The sequence below is a fragment of the Numida meleagris genome, chromosome 2, assembly GCF_002078875.1.
Source record: "Numida meleagris isolate 19003 breed g44 Domestic line chromosome 2, NumMel1.0, whole genome shotgun sequence".
Classification (NCBI taxonomy): domain Eukaryota; kingdom Metazoa; phylum Chordata; class Aves; order Galliformes; family Numididae; genus Numida; species Numida meleagris.
In genome coordinates this window covers 97,510,731-97,536,684 of record NC_034410.1, presented here as the reverse complement: position 1 = coordinate 97,536,684, position 25,954 = coordinate 97,510,731, and the positions used below count along the sequence as shown (strand labels likewise).

Sequence of the window (25,954 nt, the reverse complement as noted above, 5' to 3'; positions counted from 1 at the left end):
GCTGCATGTTTAATTCCCTTGATGTCTACTTTACATCAATCTTAAAATAACTTCTCCCATTCTCCCTCTTCTCCTCCACCACATCTTTCACAGGTGCACATACCTATTGTTCTTTGAAGGAAAATATCATTACATGAGTCAGTTTGAAATCTCTGAGGAGTTAGAATGATTGATATTTAATTTTCGTATGTTCTTCTTAAGCTGCATTCAACATATCAAGTGTTAATGAGCAAATATAATTGTTTGAAGTAAAAAAGTGGCAAATGTAATCAGTTTGTAATAGACTACCAATCTGCTTTTAACAGAGCTGAGAGTTGCATAATCACCTGCTTATTAAAGTTTTACTGTCTTCCATACTAACCAGAGTCTGACACAGACTATTATCTTCCATCTTGGCATTCATAGAATACTGCTTCTAATTTTAATAAGGGAGATAAACATAATTTAAAATGATTAACAAATAATCAAAAAAAAAAAAGGTTTGCTTGTGTTGTAAGAGTAATACATCCAAAACGCGCAATTTGAATTAGAAAATTAGCATCATTTTTCCTTTACATGGTAAGTATAATGTGACTGATAGACTGAAATTACAGCTAGTAAAGACTTTTGGTGATCTTCTGTAATTGGCATCAACAGATGGATTCCACACCTGAGACACCGAGATTAAAGGGAATTCTTTGTTACAAGCCAGAATATTGGGTCATGCAGTACCAGCAAGCTGGTGCAATTTAAAATTCCCTGCTTTGTTTTATATATCCCTTGTTTCCGTGGATATAATTCTTTAAAATTCTTTTATAGCAGAATGTCGAGCTCTTTTATGATCTGTTCAATTTACTAGTAGCTAGTTTTTGTTTTATTTTTTTTTCTCCAGAAGTTAGGTAATCAATGAATTTTAGCCAGGTCCTTTAGTTAGTGCAGTAGGTTTAATGTCTGTACAGTACTTGACACACACTGCTGAATTTTCTTATTATCCGATGAATGTTGTTGATCTTTGCATGTCTCACCCTGGTTACCAAGCAGGAAAAATTGATCTTTTTTGTATTTATACGTTCTCTTTCCTTTGAAGTTCACACAGTTAATTGAGCTATGACTTATCTTCTAACAAACCTCTACCAGTGGTTTTGTAATGCTTCCTCCACCACTGCACCAACAACTCTAAATTACGAGTGGCAAATGAATATTAATATAGTGCTACAGCATATTCATTGCCATTTCTACCAGGGCTGGTTTTCAAGAAGATCAATCATGTGTGAAAAAGCAGATACCCACATGCAAGCTACACTTCTTTATATATGAAGTACATTCATTTCAGCATCTCTGACTTTTCAGTGAGGTACTTCGCTCTGCAGCAGACGCATTCCACGCTGAAGCAGGGAATTGCCTCAGCTGGTTGAGAGGTAGCCCTGTCAGGGAGCAGTTGCTGGGAGCCATTGTCCTCTGTGTGGCAGTGGCATTCTGACATGGCAGGGGTGGAGCCTGGAGCAGCAGTGGGATCACTCCCTGCATGTATAAAACCTGCCTGTAGGGAGCACAATGAACAGGACAGGTAAGGAGTGTGTGGTGCTGTTCAGGCCTAGCCAGCATGAGTTCATGAAGGGCAGATCTCCTCCTATGATCAAGTGACCCCCCTGGCGGATGAGGGAAAGGCTGTTAATGTGGTCTACCTTGACTTCACCAAAGCCTTTGACACTATCTCCCACAGTATTCTCCTGGAGAAGCTGGCAGTCCGTGGCCTGGACAGATACACTCTTTGCTGGGTGAAGAACTGGCTGGATGGCCAGGCCCAGAGAATGGTGGTGAATGGAGTTAAATCCAGCTGGCGACTGGTCACAAGTGGTGTTCCCCAGGGGTTGGTATTGTGGCCTGTCTTGTTCAGTATCTTTCTTGATGACCTGGATGAGGGCACTGAGTGCACCCTGCTGATGACACCAAGTGTCATCAGTGTCATAGAATCATAGAATGGCCTGGGTTGAAAAGGATCTCAAAGATCATCTAGTTTCAACCTTCCTGCTGAGTGCAGGGTCGCCAACCACTAGACCAGGCTGCCCAGAGCCACGTCTAGCCTGGCTTTGAACACCTCCAGGGACGGGGCATCTACAACCTCCCTGGGCAACCTGTTCCAGTGCGTCACCACCCTCTGTGTGAAAAACTTCCTCCTAATATCTAACCTACATCTCCCCTGTCTCAGTTTAAAACCATTCCCCCTTGTCCTATCGCTATCCACCCTCATGAAAAATTGTTCCCCCTCCTGTTTATACACTCCCTTCAAGTACTGGAAGGCCACAATGAGGTCTCCTCAGAGCCTTCTCTTCTCCAAACTAAACAAGCCCAGTTCCCTCAACCTTTCCTTATAGGAGAGGTGCTCCAGCCCTCTGATAATCTTAGTTGCCCTCCTCTGAACTCACTCCAAGAGCTCCACGTCTTTCTTGTGCTGGGGCCCCCAGGCCTGGATGCAGTACAATGCAGTGCCAATCTACTTGGGAGTAGGAAGGCCCTACAGCAGGATCTGGACAGGCTAGGTCTCTGGGCTGAGGCCAGTGGGATGACGTTCAACAAGACCAAGTGTCAGGTCATGCACTTTGGCCACAACAACCCCAGGCAGTGCTACAGGCTTGGAGCAGAGTGGCTGGAAGACTGTGTAGAGGAAACAGACCTGGGGGCGTTGGTCAACGCTTGGCTAAACATGAGCCAGCAGGGTACCCAGGTGGCCAAGAAGGCCAATGACATCCTGGCTTGTATCAGAAATAGTATTGCTAGCAGGAGCAAGGAAGTAATTGTACCTCTGTAGTCAGCACTGATGAGGCCACACCTCGAGTACTGTGTTAGTTTTGGGCCTCTCACTACAAGAAAGATACTGAGGCTCTGGAGCGTGTTCAGAGAAGGGCAATGAAGCTGATGAGGGGTCTTGGAGCACAAGTCTTGTGAGTGGCAGCTGAGGAAACTGGGATTATTTAGTCTGGAGGAGGCTCAAGGAGACGTTAATGCTCTCTGCAACTATCTGAAGGGAGGCTGTGGTAAGGTAGGAGTTGGCCTCTTCTCCCATGTAACTAGTGATAGGACAAGAGGGAATAGCTTCAAGTTGCTCCCAGGGAGATTCAGGTTGAACGTTAGGAAATACTTCTCGAAAAGAGCGGTCAGGCTCTGGAACGGGCCTCCCAGGATGGGGTCACCAACCCTGGAGGTATTCAAGAAACATTTAAATGTTGTACTGAGGGACATGGTTTTGTGGGATGCTCCTCATGGGCAGATTCTGAGTCTCTCAGCTTGCTGCAGCACACACAGGAACCTGTTTTAAGATTTTTCGTTCTAGTACTTCAGAGAATCTTAATGACTGTAAAAAGTTACTTTTGAAAACAAAGCATCTTTAGATTTAATAGCTCAGTGAAGCCTTTCAACCTCTTCTTTTTCTGTATTTAATTGTGAAGCAGATGCTAAACTGTTTCACTTTGTGTGTTACTGGTTATGGAGACAAACATCAAGTCAAGTTTCAGTCAGGAGGAGTTTTTTAAGTAGGAGTTATAAACTTCTGAAAGTAAATATTTACAATGGAAGTGTTTATACAGTCTTCACTACAGCACCATAAACTTGCCACTATAATAACCCCTTTCATTTTCCTTCTCTTTTCTGCAAAATGTGTCTTTCTTCCACACGCTACTATATATGTTGTGTGAACATTTTAATAAGGGTTTTCAGAAACAAAAATACATTTTCGTTCGAATTGAAAGTTCCCTTTCAGGCATCTGAAGGAGAAGTATTGCTTTGAATAATAATACTCTTAACTTCCTTGCCACATTTTTTCGTTTTTATGTACCAGAAAGTTGTCAGAACTACAGCAGTGTGGAAGCTCCACACTTATCTTTACAAAGAAACTTCTGCTACCATGGTTTTAGCCTCCAGATGAAAATTTACATTTGAAATTACTTCAGGGAGAACTGAAAAACAACTGAGAAAGATAACTCTACACATTTTTTCAGCTTTCTACATGCTGTCCTTTTGCACGGTGTAGGACAGTCCTCATAGACATATGTAAGAAATGAATGAATTCTATATAACTGTATTCATCTTAAAGATTCGGCTGTGTTTGATGGTGTTCTTTACTTCCTAATCATCAAAACGTTAAAAGGATGATTAAAGCCATCTGTCTTAAGTGAAGGAGATAAACCTATTCTTGTGCAATGCATTGAATAGGCAAAGCTTTCTGAGACATGTCCTTCACCTATTCTGCAATAGAGCTGACAAATGGCAAAGTCATTACTTCTCTTTCACACTGCATACAAAAATAATACACCCTTTACATATGAAAGTGCTTCCAACCCTTACAATTCTGTGATTCTGTGAGGTGATTGTTTCCCTCTTGTGCACTCTTGCGAGACTCCACCTGGCGCACTTCATCCAGCTCTGGGGCCCACAGCATTAGAAGAGCATCAAGCTGTTGGAGCAGGTCCAGAGTAGGGCCGCAAGAATGATAAGAGGGCTAGAGCACCTATTTTATGAAGAAAGACTGAGGGAGCTGGGCTTGTTCAGCCTGGAGAAGAGAAGGCTTTGAGGCCTTCCAGTATCCAGTGGAAGATGGAGAGGGTCTCTATCAGGGAGTGTAGCGTAAGTGACAAGAGGTAATGGTTTTAAACTAAAAGAAGGTCAATTTAGATTAGATGGAAGGAAGAAATTCTTCATGTAGAAGGTAGTGAGGCACTGGAACAGGCTGTCCAGAGAAGCAGTACGTGCCCCATCCCTGGAAGTGTTCAAGGCCAGGCTGGATGGGGCTTTGGGCAACTTGATCTGGAGTGCCTCTGCCCATGACAGGGGAGAGTCTAGCTAGGTGATCTTAAGTTCCCTTCTGACCCAAAACATTCTTTGATTCTATGATATTCACAATGCATAGTAAAACCTGCTAACAGCCAAAGTCAGCACTTTCCAACAGTTGCCACATTGTGGTACCTGAGAATAGCTGAATTTCTCCCTACCTCTTTGTTTATTATAGGAGATTTTAGTAGTAACTCTGTTAGAAAAATTGGTCTTTCAACATTGTCATGACTCCCATATTTTTCTGTCTTAATCAGCTCTTTGATAGTTCCATCTTTACAGAAAATAAGTTGTCTCAGTTGCTTTCCATGCCGGGTAGCAGGCTCTAAACGCAGAGCTAACAGTTTTCTAACAGATCAAAGGCTGTCTTAGAGTCTGTTACAGTGTTAGGCTTCTCCAGACCTTTGTGAGGAGACAAATTAGAACATCTCAGAAAAAGTGCTGATGGATCCGTTACTAGATAGAGTCACTTGCTTTCTTCTTCACAAATTAGTGTCTATGTTTTGCATAAAATACATACTTGCCTTTGTAAATGCTTTGAACGTAGAAGCAAGCTATAGAAATGATACTGAATAATTACTTAACATTTATTTGCTAATGTAAATTTCTTCATCCCATATACTCTGTTCTTCTACTTGCTTATTTATGTGGCTTGTGAAACAACATTTTGAGAAATTGATGATTTTTATGTAGTCCATTGTCAAAGCTGGAAAGGAAGAAGTCCTCTCCCACCTAAAGTTTGAACAGCCAGAAATCAGACATAAAGATCCTCAGAGCATTCATAGATCTGTGTCTCAAAGACAAGATATTGGCTTGATTTCTGTTTTAAAGTCAGTCCAGAATAGCTATGACAGACTTCTGCATATCTGTATTAAGTAGTAAGAGAAATGAAAGACTACAGAAATTTAGACAAAAAGGTGAATCATGTAAGCAAAATAAATGTTTCAAGGTTGTACTATAGAAAACAGATTTTGTGAACAGTAATATATTCTTCCTCTTTTTAAAAATACAGTTATTAAATATGTTATGCAAAGAAGGAAATTGCACTAGAGCTGAGCAAACTGTCCTTGTGAGCTAAGCACACTTTCAAAAAAGAACATTCTGAAAGTTTTCATGTATTGATATACTTGCTGCTCTAATGCCTAATTATTGAAATTATGCACTAGAATCCTTTTTTTTTTCTGTCCAAGGAAGATTTATACAGCATCAGTCTTACAAGCATACCTCATCTGTCCATGTTTTTAGGGCATGCAAATTATGAAAAGCTGATGTTTGATTTTAGGGTGTCCATCTCAATAAAGAATCAACCATAAGTTGGACTTGATAGGGAAGGTACCTGGCCCTCCTGATGGAGTACTGTTAGCATCTCTGTCAATCACAGAGTCTAACAGTAAGGCAGAAGAAAGAGCAGAGAAATGCTGTTTGTCAGGAAAATCACAAAGTCAAAGCATCTTTTTGTCTATGAAGTCAATTTTTCAGCCACTCTTCAGCAGCATGGAGGAAACTTGGCATCAGGTGTGAGAAGGCTTTTGGTTTTGTCATTTGCAGAAAGAAAAGGATGCAGCAAATTCACAATGTCTTTCACAAACAAATGTATCCAGAAACAAATAAGGCAGTTCATTTTTTTGCTTTACTGTACCAAAATCTTTCAAACTTGTCCTGAGAGAATTTTTTTGTCAGTCAGATTTCACTTTTGCCATAATTAGCCTGAAGTTAAAAGGAAAATTAACAAATGCACGTTTATTTGTTAATGACCCTCACACACATCTTAATTTGTCTAGTATCTTTTGGATTCTGAGTATTGCCATGACATCTGAGATCTATTTAAAAATACTAGGTTTACTGAGAAAGAAATTAATTTACCACCATTCTCCAGCCTAAAGTAGAAAAATACATGGTGAGTGATACATCTTACTCAAGAGATAGCTATAAGGATAATAATTTTTTTTTAAATGGTTCTGCTAGCATCTTTACTTAAACTTTAATGTAGTCCAAATTATCTTGTTTTTTTTTTTTATCTGGGAAAGTGTTCATATTAATGCACTTAAACTTTCAGCGCAAGTTTAAAGAGTACAGCATGTGAATGACTTACTCACAAGCATGGGGAACATTCCTTCACAATATTCCCCTGGGGAAAAATAAAAGAAATAAGTAGCCAGAATGAGCTCATATTTTTGAGCTGAAGAATAGGGATGATTTTATTACATCCTGATGCTTATGATTGACTCAACATGAAAATAGAAAGTAGAAATGGAAAAGACTAATTAGGATCTTTTGTCCATTCCCTAAGGTACCTTCTACTGAAGGGGATAAAATGATCTTAAAGTTCTCATCCATCATCAAAATTGATTCTGCATTAGAAGTTGATATGAAGAGCCCCATCCAACAAATCAATTACCTAAGACTTTTAAGTTGGGAAATGTTACAGGCAACATACTTTCTTCTAAAATAATTCTCAAGCTCAGATGGACTTCTTAGAATGAGTGATTTAGAGGTATTCCAATTTCCATGCTGCAAATCAGCCTTACTGAGAAAAATACACAAATTAGAAACCAAAAGAAAAATACTGGAAATCACTGATTTAGCTAAACTGAAACTTTCTGTTGGACTGCTTTGACAAAGATCAGGTTCAAACTTCGGACACAAAGCTCCAGATGTAATGCTAAAGTCAGAGCTTTGACTGCAGATGGGGAGCCAACATTTCACATTTCTATTCGATCTGTTTCAATTTGAACCAGGAGTCCCATATTGTTTCTTTACATGCTTGGCTGTAATTAAACAATTAAATGTCTGGAGGGCATAGAGAATCTATGTATGAGTAAGACCAGCTTCTGCTCTGTAGCCAGTGCACTCCATTGGAAAGTGCAACATCAGGGCCCTCTAGTTACAAGTGCAGTTATTGAAAGTGTTCCTGTTTCATAGCAGAAGAAACTGAAACACTTCCTGCAAGCCATTGCCTAGCAGTGCGCCCTGAACAGCTGTATGAGATTAAGCTTCAAGACCCTGGCCTTATTCAGGTATCACCCACAGCCCTCACCAGGGGATCCCTGAACTCTGGGAGTTCTGCATAGTCTGCTCTTATTACTGTAATTTTGCAAAATTTGAAAAATACTGGATTTATTGCAGTCTGGAAAAATGAGAAAAATGTTAATGAGAGGAACAGAGAATTCAACATCTCTGATGCGTGGCAAATTGTATGAAAGAAAATTCTCTTAACTGTACTGGATGAACAACATTAAAAATAGGCATAGGGAGGAGAAGGGGGACCTTCCCTTTCCTGCCCCTGAGATCAGAAAAAGCAGCTTGCCCGAATGTTGTTATGACACAGATGTAGTCAGTAGCACTATGTACACAGCCTTTATTGCATTTAACTTGCCTAATCTCAGGCTAACTGGGTAGATCTGGACCATTTCTGCGGTCAGCAGTTCCTCTCTTCCTAATCTGCAGTCTGTCTGTGAGTAGTCAGAAGGTGTTAGGGGAGCGTGCTATTTATTCTTTGAAAATTCATATGACATTTTCATTTTACTTTGTTGATACAGAACAAACCGAGCTAGTATTGGAAATTTAGCCATGGAGAAATGTCAATCAATAAGTGTGTAATACTTTATTTGATGGAAAGTTAGCTGGTAGCATTAGCTACCAGCATTATAAAAATGTCTTAAATAGCACCTGTCAAGTCTGGTCTCAGATTTAAAAATATATTTCAGTGCAGCATTGACTTGTTTCTGACATGGTGGAAATAGTAATATGGAGAAGGGACAGTTAAGATTATCCAGAAATAGTGAGGGAGCTGGCACATTGTAACTGCTGCATGTTATACCAAACCTGTTTGGTTCATTCTGCCTATACCTTGCTTCCCGTTGCCTCTCCAGGCATGTTTAGATTGTGACTGCGAGAGGCATGAATGCTTTGTGTGTATTTGTGTGCATTTAATTTGTAAGGCAGATCCCACTACAGTAGAGCTCCCGTTAAGATGGTACCATAACACAGACAAAATAATGCATAGAGATATGTATTGTTCCAACCTAGATAGTTCTGTAACAAGAAATAAAAGAAAATGCTGTATGATATTCCAGAGAATAAATAGCACACTCCTATAAAACTTTCTGACTATTCACAGAAACACTGCAGAGTAGGATCAGAGGAAATGCCAGCATGAGAAATCATCCAGCTCCAGGCAATGGCTGGTTGGTACCTCACTGCCTGAAGCTGGCTAAATGTACATGTACACACATGTATAGGATATATTTTGAAGCTGATCATCAATTTCCAACAAAAAAAAACTCTAGAATTATCAGTTATGCCATTGCTCAAAGGATATTTTTGAAGCATCTCTGTATTAAGTGGGAGTTGAGAAATGATGTGGTTTTCTTTAATTTCAGCTAGCTAGGAAACATTTGCGTAAACTTCACGAAACAGTAGTGCTGTAACTTACGACTACTGTATGTTGTAAAGGGCATGTTTTAGACCAAATATTTCTGTGTTCCTTTTACATTTGGAAGGAGGTGGAGAACTTACAGGTCAGTCTCCTCCATTTCTTCATCGCGTTTAAGACCTAGTGTTGGCTCCTCTACGTGTAGGAGGCGGTGGTACAGAAGGCCAGCCAAGGTGCTGGTCAGTCCCTTGGGAGTAGTAGGTAACATTTCTGCTTGCACCTCAGTCCCTTAGTAGTCTAAGCCTCATTGGAAGCTAATGGGACTTGAAAGCACTTTGAAAATTTCATTTTGTGAAAGCCAATTTTCGCATAGAGCAATCTTCAGCCAGCAGTGCTTGGTGACTGGCTGGCTGGCAGCAGGTAGCATTTAGTTTGTGCTTGAAAATCAGCCAATTACTATTCACTGTGCTGTCCCTCTGCTGATAATGAGAGATGGTTGTGTTTTCCCTGAACGAAGGATACAGTAGAAGGCATCTGCATTGCCAGTAGCTGCATTGGGCAGGATTTGTCCCAATAAATTATTTTGGCTTGCTTTATAAGCAGTATGTTCCTGAAATGTCAAGCTAACAAGATTCAGTCATATCTGTTTCCTACTGACAATGCATCTACAGTGAGGAAATCATGAAAAAACGTACTTTAAATTCATAGCTCATTCCTGATTAACCCACCTGTGTGTAGCTGAGTTGGCATACTGTGGAATAGTGTGGCTGCATACTGTAGTTTGTTTTTTGTTTTTTGTTTTTTTTTTTTTTGTAATATAGTATCGTTGCAAAAGGACAAAAAAAGAAATGGAGTACTAGCTGTGATTCATATAAAAGTAATGTGTGTGATTGATAAACACGGTGTGTTTTGAAGCCTGGTTTAAAGCTGGTGTTAGGAGCAACTGAACATTTTGTTATTGGGTTTGTTTATTATTAAAGTTCTACTAGATTTGTTGCTTAGAAAATAGGTCTTTCTTACATAAATATCGGTTAATTACTGCCTTACAAACAAGTGGCTTCTTTCTGCCCCGTCTCTGAATTTGCTATCATGGAGGAATCATCTAAAATACAGTTTAAAAAGGAGAGAGAGGTTTTTTCCATACCTTACATAAGAGTAACCACTGCCTCAGGCTTCTTTGCAGCCTGCTGGCTTAACATATTCTTAATGGGTATACCGACTTTGTTGAAAGTTCATCGGCAGCTTTGTTTATTGGTATTTTTCCAAGGCAGAAGAGATTTACAGGAAAGTTTTATTGGGAAGGATAGCATGGCTTGTATAATTACAATATAGCCCTGCTGAAGATTACATAATAATTAATATTTGTAAGGCATTAGAAAGCACCTTTGATATACCATCGCAGTCTGTACCAATGCTATAAATCAAATAAAGTCATAAAAGCGAGAATGTGTTTCTTCAGCTCATTGCAGGGTTTTGTTTAATTTCATTGAGATTCTTCAGCACACAAAATGTCTGGAGCTGGGATACATAGAAGTGATGAATAATGAATACCGAAGTATGGTAGCTAGAAACTGGCAATTAATAAATAACAGTGAAGCGTTTATAGCTAAATTCTGCCAGTACAAATGTATGTTGCCTTTTACTTTGCTAATTCTTACACTGACTTGCCTACGGGAGACTAGTGACAGTGAATAGATGCGTTGCTCTGGGGTATGTTTTACCCTCCACTGTTTTGGTGTCTTGAGCAGATTGGTGAGGACTTTAATTAAAGCATTAGAAGGTAATATGAGCTGGTTCTTTTTCATCTTTTTCATCATTTTTTTAATTGACATCTTAAAATACGAAAGTCTGATCTGTGTGTATTTGATAGCTGTTGAAGAATCATGAGTCCATAGGATTTATTAATATCTCACAGTTTTATCTCAGTATTTATTTATCCACAGTACTGATAGGAGCATATATACAGTGCCTATAAAAACATACTCCGGTATAAGACTTTAAAAATAATTAAAGTCCATTGAAGTGTATCTCTTCTGTTAGAGAACAAATCCCTAAACCTACTTCAAGAAGTTACTGTAGAAAGAGTGTGTGGTCACTGCCTGAGTTTTTTAAGATTGGGTAGTAGAGCTTTGTTCTGGCCTTCGCTGGCTTCCATAGAGGCTAACCCTTAGGAACACCTCCAAGGGTGAGTGAAAGTTAAATACATGGTAGCATATATATTTAAGAAGCCCATGGTAAAGACTCTTCTTGACAAATCAGGTTATCAGTAACTGAGTATGTTCCTCTGAGAAACTCGCTTATTCAGGGAGGGCGAAGATGAGACTGAACTAGCGGTTTATCTTGCTAGTTGGTGTGATTCTTTCAACTAAATCAGGACAACTATGATCTATCACTTTCCTTTCTAGTATGCTGGCTTTTTCAGAAAGAAGGCATCTTTATTTTTACTTTATGAAAAAGTGAGACCTAGTTTTCTGCACCATAGTCTACGCCCGGTCACGTAAATGAGTCCGCAGGTTTTTAGAGCTGCCAACCACTGAAGAATTTCCCCTGAGGTAACTGGGCAGCTGACAGAGCTGAGTGCTCATGCAAACCTTATCACGTAACAATGTGCCTATAAATCCCTGTTGATAAAATGTTAGGCATGTTGCCCTATTAAGTAGGGAAGAAAATGTATCTCAGGTACGGGAGATGTCCCTCACCTGCAGTCAGTGATAGTTGTAGTTTAAAATTGCTTTTAACTGCAGTTTTCACATAACTTTTTTTTTTCTGAAATGGAGTTTTTTTTCTTAACTCCAAATTCTAGCATGGTTAAAAGAGCAAATAGCATCTACTTACAGATAATCAGATCACTGGATTGGCAGAGCATTAGCAACCCTATAATTTTGCTTCCTGCTGTGAAATTCTTGCTAAGTTACCTTGCTAACAGCTAGTTTGTCCCATTTAAAGGGCTTCATTAGGTAAAAGAGCATTCTTGAACTTTTTAATCTATTAGCTTGTACCCTGATCTATTAGTAATTATCTTTGGTTTATTTACATTTTCTTTTACTCTTTCATATGTATGTTGAGTGATTTGTGCTACACAATGGGCTTAGGATTTTTCGGCAGTGTATTTGCAAGTTTAATCATTCCTTTGTGGCTTTATTTTTGCCAGACAGCCATATTTATTAATGAGAAAAAATTCACTGCACCTCAAGTTCATTTTGAAGGGTCCATAAGGAATGAGAACTAAAATGCCACTCCCTCTCTGTAGATATATCAGCCTGTTGTCCTTGAGTGCCAAGGTTGTAGGTAGTCACAGTGGCAAGGAGTAAGTCTTGCTTCAGTAAGATGTGAAGACAGTTCTCATTGCAGCTCTAACCTGCTGCAACCTCTAAGTGATGGGACCATTTTACAACCACGTACTGACATGCGTTGGAAGCTGATTATCACTGAAATGAGGTTTCATATAATCGTAGAATGGCTTGGGTTAGAAGGGACCTCAAAAATCATCTATTTCCAATCCCTCTGCTCTGAGTAGGGTTGCCAACCACTAAATCAGGCACTAGATCAGGTTGTCAAGGGCCCCATCCAACATGGCCTTGAACACCTCCAGGGATGGGGCATCAACAGCTTCTCTTGACAGCCTGTTCCAGCACCTCACTACCCTCTCTATGAAAAATTTCCCCCAACATCTAATCTAAATATCCCTTCTTTTAGTTTAAAACCATTCCCCCTTGTCCTGTAACTATGTACCCATGTAGGTTTATTACGCTCTTCTGAAGATCAAATTTAGCTACTGCAGACATGAGTCATGCATCTTGTCAGTCCATTGCCTCAATGAGCGTATGCTAGTGGCTACCCCTGCCTTGGAACTTAGAGGTATCTGATCATTTTATGCACATTTCTAGCCCCAGCAGCTATCACAGAATCATTAAGGTTGGAAAAGACCACTAAGATCATTTACTCTAACCGTCAGTCTCTCACTACCATGCCCACTAAACCATGTCGCTATCATTCAGTTTGATCTCATGTGGACCAAGCATTAAGTTGCAGATTTGACATTCTGTGCTAGAAAAGGGGTTTAGAAACTATCTATTTGTTAATGTGTTTGCTTTTCTAGACAACAAAAAATTACCCATAGATTTACAAGCCCCAGTCTGAATAAGTGCTGAGAACATTCCAGGATTCAGGTTTTACTTCTTTCTTTGTGTTTCTGCTATTTTTTTCCTACATTTTCACTATTTTTCAGTGTAATAGGCTAGTTTATAACATTTAAAATGATTGCACACCACAGTAGCAATACCAGTTGTTGGAAGTGAGTCTCACAACACCAGGTGGAAGAGGCTCCAAGAAAGCTCTGTGGGCAGAAGCAGCTTCTTAAGAGTTTAATCCCTTCTTAGAAGCTATGTGATTTTCCATTTCCTAATATGCTGGCATTCCCACAGCAGCAACTAACAACTACTAGTATTACAACTAAGGGTTGTGATATATTTTGCTGATCATTTCTTTTGAGGTTGTTTTTTTTCAAAATGCATTTAATTACCTGGGGGTTTGGGAGGCTGATTTCTTTTTCTTATTTTCCTTTGCTTTTCATCTTCGTGTGGCAGTATGTTGTTGATTTCTTTTTTCACAGCAGCAATTTTTGATACCAACTACTATATTGTGTAGCTAATGGGGTACACCACAGGCTTACTGTTAGGCAGTGCAGTGCCTTCTCCTCAGACCTTTTCCTCCCGAAAGAGGGCAACTGCTGAGAGCAGCCTTCCTGCCTATTGTGCACACATCTGTTAAGCTGATGCTTAGAACAATTATAGGCTCTTTCTCTCCCTACTATGAGTCTCCAGAATCAAATTGTTCAGTTCTTCATGACAATAAATCCTCCAACCCTACGTAGCCTCTAATGCTTTTCAATACTGGCTGGAGACAAGTAATAATTTATTCATATGTCAGAAAATAATTTGAAAAATGTCAAGAAGAAAAGAAAAATGGGATAGAAAAGAATTACATTCTGAGACTTTAAGGTAGGTTTTTGGGTTTGTTTTTTTTTCTTTCAATGTCTTGAATGTGAAAGAAGTTTGGAGGCTGGATAAAACAGTTGGAGGGGAAAAGTGAGAAAACACTTGAAAATACTTGCAGGGAAGCATGAAATCCTGTCAAGCACTTTTAATTATCATTGTTTTATCATTCAGTTAGTAAGGTCAAAAAGAGCATACTCAGCATTGCAAAACAGGACATTCTGTAAGATGGAACCAAACTTGAAAAACTTGCTCAATCTCCAGCCTGAAAACTGCTATGTCTTTTTCTAAAGATTTTATTTTCTTGTAATCTATTATCTTTTTTTTCCTGTATATAGAATGATAAACTCAAAATATGTAGGAAGAAAGTAGTGTTTAGCATCTCTCTTCTGTTGCGATTTTTAATTTCAGAATCTGAATCACAGGAATCTTTAAATCACAGGACAAATTATGCTGACTGTGGGGGAAAAGACAGGAATAAATTGTTGCCATTTCTCCCAGTGCTGTCAGAAGGAACTGACAAAATATGGCCCAACAATCTCCAATTTCATAGAATCATAGAATCATAGAATTGCTCAGGTTGGAAAGGACCTTCAAGATCATCAGGTCCAACCGCAACCTAACCATACTGCTCTAACAACCCACCACTAAATCATGTCCTCGAGCACCACATCCAAACGGTTTTTAAACACATTCAGGGATGGTGACTCAACCACCTCCCTGGGGAGCCTGTTTCAGTGCTTAACAACCCTTGCTGTAAAGAAGTTTTTCCTGATATCCAACCTAAACCTCCCCTGGCACAACTTGAGGCCATTTCCCCTTGTCCTGTAACCTGTCACCAGTGAGAGGAGACCAACCCTGCTCTCACTGCAATCACCTCTCAGGTATTTGAAGAGAGCAATAAGGTCTCCCCTCAGCCTCCTCTTCCCCAGACTAAACAGCCCCATTTCCTTTAGTCTCTCCTCGTAGGGCATGTTCTCCAAGCCCTTCACAAGCCTTGTTGCCTTTCTTTGGACCTGCTCCAGCACCTCAATGTCCTTTCTGTATTGAGGTGCCCAAAACTGAACACAGTACTTGAGGTGGGGCCTCACCAATGCTGAGTACAGGGGCAGGATGACTTCCCTAGTCCTGCTCACCACACCGTTCCTGATGCAAGCCAGGATGCCACTGGCCTTCTTGGCCACCTGAGCACACTGCTGGCTCATATTCAGCCGACTGTCCACCAGCACACCAAGGTCTCTTTCCGTCAGGCAGCTTTCCAGCTACTCCTCCCCAAGTCTGTACGGTTGCCTGGAGTTGTTGTGACCAAATTGCAGTACCCGACACTTGGCCCTGTTGAAATTCATATGGTTTACCTTGGCCCATTGATGCAGTCTATCCAGGTCATTTCAAGTGAATCTGTAGGAAAGGAAACTGGAGTAACAAGTAGAGAAACTTCCTACATTGTCCCTTCGTTTCTCAAAGATTTTGGCTTCTTGCAAGATGAAAGTAACAGGGCTGTGTAGTCAGGGGATTTTTTCTCACTTTTTTGTAGCTTTACCAAAAACATATTCAAATGAACAATCTTGAAACATCCCATAATCCCGCAGAAGCACAACACAGTGAAGCCATTTAGATTTTCTCCTTTAAACCAGGCTGTGAGTCAGGATTCTTGAAGCAACGAAGTTGTTATAATTTGTCCTTAATCAAGCTAAAATAATCTTAGAAATGTGTCATGAACTTGCATACTGCTTTACTCAGTAGAAAATTCTCTCTCCTTACTCCTATTTTTAGCTACATTCCTTCAAAGCTGATAGCAGTAGTAATTCTGCTAAATATTTGTTTGAGATTTGAGAGGAAGTAAAGAGCAATACAGAGACAGCATTTTCCTATAGTGAGTAAAATAGTCACCTTCCCTTTACCTGGAGGAGAGGTTGGTCCAAAACCTTTCTCATGCTATCGAGACCTTAATTGCCCAGGAAACTACATTATTAAAAGATAAGCAAGTTAAACATTCACTGGAATATTTTTTAATTATCTTACTGTAACATCCAAAATTCTGCGTGGAATATTTCTATATTGTGTATCCTGAACTTTTATGTAGAAGTACAGTGCGTATTGTGGATTCTTACATGATGGAGAGAAACTTAAATCTGTCATATTTCCAGATGAAATCTCAAAAATATCAGCTCTTCTGTGCTGTAAATTAAAAAGACAAGATCACCGGTTTTGCAGTCACAACAGCAGCAAGAGTTTGATAATTTAGAAACTGTGGTTTTAGATTCTGTTATTTCTTCTACTCTGAGGCCTTCTGACATTTCCTGTGTTCTGTCAGTCACTGCTTCCTATTGTTTTAACTGGCTTTGTCTCCTGTTACATGAACTACCAAAACAAGTAGAAGACAAGGTGGCAGACTTTAGGGAAAACAGTGAAACTGACTATATATGTAGCACTTCAAAAAGCAGAGAAATTAAGTAAGGGGGAGAATACTGAACATTTCTAAATTGTCTGTGCAAATTATAGATGATCATATGCTTTGAAATTGCTGAAAATCAAAATATATTTTTTTAATTCATGTATTTAAAACTATTATCATCGTTTTTCTTAAACTTCGGTTTTAAGTCGTTTATATTACGACTGACATGTTAATGGCCTGATGAGCTGGGTTCTACTTTCCTATAATATTACTGCATTGTTCATTAAGTACTTGATTTTCAGAGTAAAAACTGAATTTTCAAAGCGTGCTCAAAGTACCAAAACTTGGGTGCCAAACTAACCAGATCTGTCAATGTAAGACTTTGTAATGCTTTGAGACTTATGGTTTCTTCGCTGGAGGAACATATATGCCACTAACTTACCTATTTTCCCTCCAAGGAATTGCTTTGTGGTATTTCTCTAAATAGGAAGATAATTGCTTACTGCACTGTGGTAGTTCAGTGATGGATTCAATATGGATGTTAAGTTTGTAGTACTTGATAGTATTTTGCATTTATTTTTATTGGCCCAGTGCTTTTTAAACCACTGGTTGCGAATCAGGATGGCACACTGAATGTTGGGTAGGCACATAATATATCATGAAAACACATGGCTAGAAACAGATGGTACCAGACACGTGCAGGATGATGTGGTTGTTCTGATCATGTTATGTTTCTGTCACTGACATTTCCTGTGCTCCTGTGGGCTAGTACCCAGTCTCAGAGCAATACTGGAATAAGCCTTGTACCTACAAAAGCGTTCTGAGTTGTTCAGAGTCGTTCTTCTCTGCAAGTACAGCAGAGGACGTTGCTGCCATTACACACTGGGGTTCTTTACCGCTTTCCCCGCTGCTTTGCAAAGTGATATACTGCAGCAAGAAACTATAACTTCTGTTTCACTTCAAGAAGTACAATTTAGGAGCTGGGGTAATTTGATGGATAGTAGATACTAAGAAAAATATTAGAACCTGAGAAAGGCCACATAGTCCACTGAGGCTCATTTCATTCAAGGTACACCTTCCCTAGGATATCATCCAATTGTTAAGAGAAAGAGTAATGTTATCCATTTTTTATAATTCTACTTCTGGGTATTACAGAGATAAATACTTAGATGCTGGAGAACTAACTTTCTTTCAGAGCACTATTTCAGGAGAAAAATACTTAAATGCAGATAGGTGGGATGACAGGAAAGAAATTGGCCCTAAATGAAAAATATGATGATAGTGATATGAATACATGTGGATAATCATGGTTCCTCAAACTACCCCAGGGACAAGCTTCTAATCATGAGACTTAAAGAAAGTAACCTTTCCTTTGATTTATTGTTTCAGGACCAATGCAGGAGACAATATATGACTTTTGGAGAATGGTATGGCATGAGAACACGGCCAGCATAATCATGGTTACTAATCTCGTAGAAGTGGGAAGGGTAAGTGATTCTTGCACTTAAAAAGATGAAAGACTTCCAAGGTGTTTGCTTTTGGAAATTAAATAGCAGACCAACAAGATGCTTATATACTGAGTAAGGCACATAAAGTATTTATGACTGCCCCTGCTAAGAGATTCATTACCAATTATTTTTAAGCATGCTTTGGATGCTTGGCTTTGATAACAGTAGCCTGGTAAAATAGTAACTGATAAAGTTGTATTCTGTGCAGCACAGCCTGCAATGACTGCCAAAGAGGGAAAGAGTCATATCTTTGTGTACATACTTCTACTATTAGGGGAAATCAGGGAATTGGTTACAGAACAAGATATGGAGTCATCTTTTTTCTTTTTTTTAAGGAGGAAAAGGGAAGTTATTCTGGAACAGATTTCTGAGAAGTATTTAAACTATGAAATTGCACCTTTTTCACAGCATGTTAGTTCAAATCAATCCAGTTTGGGCATTCCTTCTTGTAAGCTTTCTGGACTAAAACAGAATAAATTGACTTTACTAATTTGTAGATGGTACTCTGTGTTTGAGAGGCATTTGGACAACGCCCTCTATAACATGTTTTAACGTTTTGTTGGCCCTGAAGTGCTCCAGCAGTTAGATTCAGTGATGTTTCAAGGTCCCTTCCAACTGAACTGTTCTGTTCTATTCTACCAACCTTATTGACCAAGAGGTCTTCTTCGGGAGTTAAGGGAAGCTTGAGTTACCTGATTGATAATGTGTACTTTTCTTTCTTTGCTTGATAACTTTTAAAGTAGGTGTCCTATTTAACTGATTACGGCTAATTTTGTTTTCAACAAGTATTGAATGGACACATTTTGTTTTTCACAACTGTCAATAACTGAGCTTTTTAATTTACTGCTTTGTCTATATACTGCTGTCTTAGTTCTCATCTGGAATGTTCTGTTGTTTGTTTTTTTTTTCCTTTTGAAGCTTTCATTTGAAATAGAAAAAAAAAAAAGCCACTGCTTTTATTGCAGCTGCTGCAATTATTGTAATGCTGAATTATTGTTAAGTGTTGAAAAAAGAAGTGTGCGTATCTTGGTATGAGCCACATGGTTTTGAGACATGTTCTGAATTTCTTGCTGGTGGATTGGCTGATCTGCTCTGTTATGTTTGTACAAGGAGAGAACGCTCCTAATGTAGTATGAGCCCAAGGGCTGGATCTTCTCTTCTTTTAACAAGACCAGTTTTACAAACTGAATTCATTGTTCTTTATGCCTTAGGTCAATTGCTAATATAAATTCTAACATTTAGATATCTGTGTGCGCAAATCTGCCAGCAGATCAGGTGCAAGTATTATTTTTAGATATAAAAAGGTAGGATTTCTGACTGCAATTAACACCTGCTGCAGGAACACAATGTACAGCTAATTGCAGAGGCAAAAAGGATCATGGAGGCTGCTTTGAAAGTTCGGTCCCTTGAGTGAAGAGGAGGATAGAAACAGTTGGGTGGCTACTTAGAAGTTCAAATAGAACTTGTACAAATAGGGATCATAAAACCATATAATGGCTTGGATTAGAAGGGACCTTAAACTCCCAGCAAGTTTTTTATAGCTTTATATGCATTCTTAAGTACCAAAGCGCACACACACACAAAAAAAAGGATATTTTTAGGGGATGGATGAACAAGCCTTAGAACAAAACTAGTGTACTACACGACACCACATACCCTGATATCCACATTTGAAAGCATCAATTCATGTGAACTGTCGGGTACCGCTCAGGGATACGCCAGGCTTTCTGCCAGTGTTGTGGCCTCAACTCACTCTGTTTAGTTATGCAGCGTATTTCCTTACCAGTGAGAAACAGTTTGTGCCACTGTGGAGATTTCTTCAGGGTGCAAGAGTCCTAGTGGGATACAGATCTGCAGTTTTCTTGTTTCTGACAGTAGTAGAAATGACTTTGTTCTCACTTTGTCTAGAGGCCAATGTAGATGAGATAGAAGAGCAGAATTAAAATGAGCTTCTAAAGGACACGAGATCGTATGAGCCACAAAGCAACGCAGTCATTCCTCTGTTGGTGCTTCTGTCCCACTCCTAGGGCATGAACCATCAGCAACAAGGAGGCGTATTACAACACATCACCTGTCCCACAGCCCCAAACACAAGCTCTGTGCCACCTTGATTAGTAATGATCAATCGGTAGCATTCCTACAGGGCAAACTTTGTAACCTTCCTGACCTTGAGGTTTTCTGTTTCAGATGCAGTAGCTGATATAAGATTTATGGGGGCCTATTTTTTTTATATTTTTTAACCTCTTACCCATTGTAAGTCAAGAACTCCTTTATGTTTTCCAGAAAGAAGAATATCTGTTTAACATGTTTTGCTGCACAATTTATGTCCATCATGAATTAATCATTGAGGGGGCGTATGTGTATTTGTTTACCAGGACTGGCTGGATAGTCATTAAATCAGTGCTAGGAACTTGCTTCTTGCCCTGGAGCATTATGCATCAGGACTGTTTTAATTGCGAATGGAGGAATCACCATGAGGCTGTCCCTAATGCAAGCACCTGCTGCAAATGACTCAGTCCCTGCATTACCCTCCAGCAGGGTCTGAGTACATCTGCCAATATCTGTCATTATCTGAGGCATACTTGTCAAAACCATGCATCCCTTTTAGCTCTTGTGTGTTCCAGCAAGGGACCCTTGTCAGTGTTTCTGGCACCTGCAGACTGCTGTGCACCTGGTATTTAAATGGCACAGAAATGTGTTTTGATTGTTTTCTCTCTTTAATGAACCCACCTGAGGGACATTTAGCTCTTTATCCAGTAGACTGTTACCCAGTCGCTCACATTTACATTGCTTGTGTGGAAATTCAGAACTCGCTTGTACTGTTATACCAATCCATCTGCCAGAAGCCTTATCACAAAATCTGCAGGGCTCCCTAAGGAGACTTTTGTACTGGTAATTTAAGCTAATGATTTCTAAACATATTTAGTCAGTTTTATGAAGACCTCATTAGAATGTGACTGTTTATTAAAAAACTAAATGAGGTCTCACAGTCACTTAGAAAAATCATTGCTGAGTTGCATGAACAGTTCTTTGATAACAGCTGATGAAGTGTTTTTTAGTTAAGTCTACATTGACTTAAGAACTTGTACAAAAAAAGTGAAAAAACAGGCAGCCCTTGAAAGACAGAAATAAAGAGTCTGTCTTCTTCAGGCTGTGGTCAGCAACTTTTCTCTCTCAATGAAGGCTGCAAAAAGGGAAAGGCAAGAATCAACATTTTCCAAGCCATGCACTAAGCAAAACTCATACATATATATCAATGTGACAACAGGCGATTTAAAAAAAATGGATTATATTCATGCATTTTAGGTTATATTCATGCAGAGACCTCCATGCTTCTGTTAGTAAGGAGCAACTGTAGATATCAGTGTACTTTCAGACATCTTTTCCCGAGAGTCTTAACATAATATGATGGATTGCTCCAAAAGACAGAAAATTTTTTATCCCAGTAGCATAGGGATAATTGCAGAGGAGACATTAGAGATCATCTTGCTTATTCCAAGGGACTACTCTTATAGCTGGATCCTTCTGTGGAAAGCGATGAGAACTGGGTCACAGTCTTCATGTACTGGCCGAAGTCTCCAGTTTCTTCTTGAAGTGTTTCATTGTTTATACATGCTGAAACTTTTATTTCCTCCTTAAAAAAATTCACTTGGGAAGGTTTAGAAAATATTCAGTTGTGCCATCTAGCTGTCATTTCCATCTTTGCTGTTCTGTGGCTAGTACTGATACTTGGTTGGGGGAATCAGACTTGGCATGTCACATCATTTGTCATTTGTCAGTAGTCACTTTCTCTCCCACTCCTTGTTTTTGCTTGAGGCAGGAGGAATTTAGAAATATCTGATTAATAAATGGTGAAATGCACTGATGAAATTCAGTGGAGGTGGTTGATTTATAAATGCACTGCTAGGACTCATGATTGTCTATCACGCTTTTAAAATAACAAAGTATTTACAAAAAAAAATGAGAAATAATTATAAAAAATGAAACCTCACCCTAGGAGCATCGTAATTGCAGTAATTAGAGTTTCACAATTATTATCCAGAATTAGAAAACAGCCAGTGCTAATAGTGTTAATAAGCACACAAAAGACCTTTTTTTTTTTTTTGGAAAGGAGGCAAAGTTGACAACAACTGATGTGAGACAAACAGGGGAACAAAGGTTGGCCATAGGGTGGCAAATAGCCTCTACTCCTGCATGTGTGCCTTCACACTACCAAAACAGCTTCTCACCAGCACCTTTGAGGAGTGCTGAGCTTTCCTGATAGCCATCTCACCCTCCTCTTGGTGACTTTCCTCAGCCTGGAGCCATCAGGGCTGTACCTGCTTAGGGAAAAAGAAAGAACACTGAAAGCAGGCAGCTTAGTTGATCCTCTGCTTGTTTGACTGGACCTGCAGTTGACCTGCAAGGCACTGTCATCTGCTTTGCTGCAAAAATGTTGATGGCTCTGATTGTTCATGCCTAAAAAATGTGGGCTCTACATGCCAGTGAGAAGACCCCTACAGTGGTAAAATGTAGCAACTGACAGGGAAGGAACATCTCCTTCAGGCTGGCTGGTTAAAAATCGTTCCTTGTGGTAAGATAAAAGTCTGTCAGAAAAAGAGTTGTTCTTCACAAGAAACAATCTATGTGGGCCCAGTCCTAAACAGTCGTATGTGGTTGGGCCTTGAGAGCTCTGATGTGCAACCTTCTTCAACGTTCAAGAGACAATTCTAAAACAGATACAAATGTGTTTCCTAAAAAAAAAACAAAATCCAAAACTCTTAATTATTTTCAGATTCTCCTTTTGGTATGTTTCTGTTATGGACAGACATCAGACATGCAAGAAAAATTGTCAAGTAAAGTCCTGTCCAAAGGCTCCTCACTGAAGACATATTGCTGGAACCAAACAAAAATTTCATAGGCAATTCCAGCAGCATGAAAACTAACCCTGTGTGAAATTCCCCGTAGACTTACTACCTGTTCTTAGAATAAAACAGGATTCTTTTGATACAAACCTATTATGAAGATCACATGAATGTATTTTAAAGTTTTGAGAATCTTCATGCAGAAGAGCCCTCTAATGAACAAAGCTGAATTCAGACTGTATTTAAGATTCAGATCACCCATTACAAAGATACTGCAGAGGTTAAAACAAAGCAACTCTTTAACACGTCCAACAAATAGCATATTTGTATTTAGTATAAATGGAAGAACACTCTGTATAATTGAAATTGCCTCTAAATGTGATAAGCTAAATTACTGACGTCGGAGTTAGTTCAGGATACTGGCATTAGTGCTCCCTAGGCGATGTGCCAAAGAGTTTATAAGCATTCTAGTGACTAAGATTTCATATGAACTTTTCTCCTGAAAGAAAGAAAAAATAGTTTATCCATGAGAGAAAGAAAGCTTGCTGTATTAAAAGCATCCCTACCTCTATATAATTCCAGTCTTACCTTCAAAAACTTATAAATACTGTCTTTCCCCATCTAGCAGTACTTTCATTCTTAACCATGTTTATCCATAAAACCTAGGATCTGCTCTTAAGGTAAATACATTATTATGTATTTCATGGTTTTGTTTTACTTTCACTGTAATTCCAGTACCTGTTTTTGGATACAGTAGAGATTATCGTATTACAGAATATCAATGAAAATAAAGAAAACATTTGTAATTTGAAATTGTTGTTCATCTTTCAAGTCAGTGTACCCCTCTAGCAGACAAAAGGGATTTCAGCTTTCTAGACTTCTAACCAGAAATAAGTTGACATTATTCCATTATGTGCAGCAGGCAAGGAGCCCTTAGGGGAAAAAATGGCTGCTGTTCTTTGGGAAGGAGAAGGAAGGACTCTTTGTGATTGTTTAATAAAGATGTCCCCAGATTAACGATGTTAACATCACCAAACAGGACATCAAACTACAAATGTTCAGCACTGTCCCAGGTCGCCCACAGCAGACATGGTTTCAGATCTCAGTATTTTGATGCTTCTTATTTTCCAGTAAAAGCTATGCCTCAGAGAGAGCTAATCAACTGAGATTAGTGTCTTAACCTTCATTAGTCTGATTGAGGTGATACATTTTGAGAAATAAATAGAAGAGGTGCAAGGATACACAAATGCATGGACCCCATTGTTGGACTAGCTGATCAAGTGCTGCTAAAGCATCGGATGCCAATAAAAGTACAGTTTGCAAAGAGGTCTTCAAAGTTTCTCTTTGAAATGCCATGACTAACAAAATGGCTCCATCACTGTGGGGCTGCTCACCTCAGCAGTCTTGTGAAATTAGTTTTTCTGTGAGGGAAGAAGTATCCTGGGAACACCAACACAGTTTGACTGTACCCAGTAGGGTAGCATGTAGAGCTCTCTAACCTGACATCAGATGACCAGGTTTTAGAGTCAGAAACAAGCAGCTAACTTGGCAGTGCTCTGTAGCTCAACTTAGGGCATGATTTTGTTCTTGGAACAGAAGCATGATTCAGTGCACAGGCTGTTCATCTCCATGCAGGCACATCAGGTTCTCGGAGCACAGGATTTGAGTAGTGTGCCCATGATTTTGCAGTTTTGTAAGGGATTAAGACAGGCTTTGAGGAGCTCCAGCTAATCTTGTAACTGTTCTTCATCTTGGCATGGGACCACCCTTCTTATGTGCTCTGTGCTCAGCCTTTCTTCCTCCGGGGCTGTACTAAAGTGCACCAATTTACAGTCTTTTTTGATAACCAGCAGGAGACAAAATTGCCTAAACATAAGCAGTGAAATAGAGGCAATCCGTATTCTTCTGTTTTACTAGCAGATGAAGGCAGGAACACTACAAACAACTTTACCTTGGGTCACCTTTACCCTAAAGCAATTCTCCCAGACTAATTCCATTTTATGGCCAAAGTATGGTCAACCGAAGCTGCCCAGTTGATGTTATACTAACAGTATGTGCAGTTTTCACGAACAAATGGATTGCATTTATTCCCTCAGGTGGAAAGCAGTTAGTGTCCAGATAGCTAACTATTCTGGGCAGATGCTGAGTGAGAGTGCATCCACTGGGCAGCCTAAGAACGTAGTGCTGGGGCAATACAGGGCAGCAGAAGATGGTGAATGATATCAGCTCTGTGTCATTGCTGGAAGAAGTTAGGCTGAGCAAGTAAAATCCATAGAGATCTTTCACCCTGTGGGAGCTGTGAACTGCAGAAAGACTTCTGGCTGCCTTTTGTACAGACCCATTCATCTGCTGGTGGCAAACAGTATTTTAAATGTTGTATTTCTCAATTCTCTTCCATACCTCATTTAGAAAAGTATAAAATGAAGTGTAGATCAATTAACTGACTCGCTCTAAAGCAAAATGAAAAAGAAAGAATTGGATTTTATCTTCTGTCAAAGGTGGGTTTATAACTAATAAAATGTTCTTCATCGCAATACACTTTTGTTTGAAAAGTATTTAAATAAAAATACTTCCAGTTATTGGATGTTCTTTTATTTCAAGTCAGCCAAATAAAAGTATATGATGTTATCCTACTTATATCTGCAAAACCTGTTAAAAGTTTTCACCAGTGAGCTCGGTTGGCTATTTCATTTTATACCCTAGAGGTTTCACTTCAAAATTTATGTCTGGCTTATCATCATTACTTAGTTTGGGATTAATTTTAAATTAGAATATATAATGCTGCTCTTCAGTAACGACAATCCTTGCAGTGCATAGCCAGTTATACCACCTTTTTGCTAAGACTATTTCAGAATCAAAGGAAACTGGAAACTGTGAATAATCATTGTTATTTAAACTGTTCTGTAGGAACTGCAAAGTATTTTTCACAGCCAGCTCACATATTAATTCTGTAATATTCCTCCTATTCCAAACCCCTAAGTAAATGAATTACTGTCCTGGCTTTCATACTGCCTTTAGCTAGATGTGTCACATTG

At 39.2% G+C, this 25,954-nt stretch overlaps 1 protein-coding gene across 14 annotated transcripts in view; it reads left to right on the top strand.

Moving 5' to 3' along the window:
• PTPRM (protein tyrosine phosphatase, receptor type M) overlaps positions 1 to 25,954 on the top strand; it is a 462,428-nt gene that overhangs the window by 410,698 nt on the left and 25,776 nt on the right. For all 14 annotated transcript variants that reach the window (XM_021385886.1, XM_021385885.1, XM_021385884.1 and 11 more), the window contains one exon: positions 17,957 to 18,054. In XM_021385886.1, coding sequence (XP_021241561.1) covers positions 17,957 to 18,054 — 98 coding nt within the window. The remainder of the gene's footprint in view (positions 1 to 17,956; positions 18,055 to 25,954) is intronic.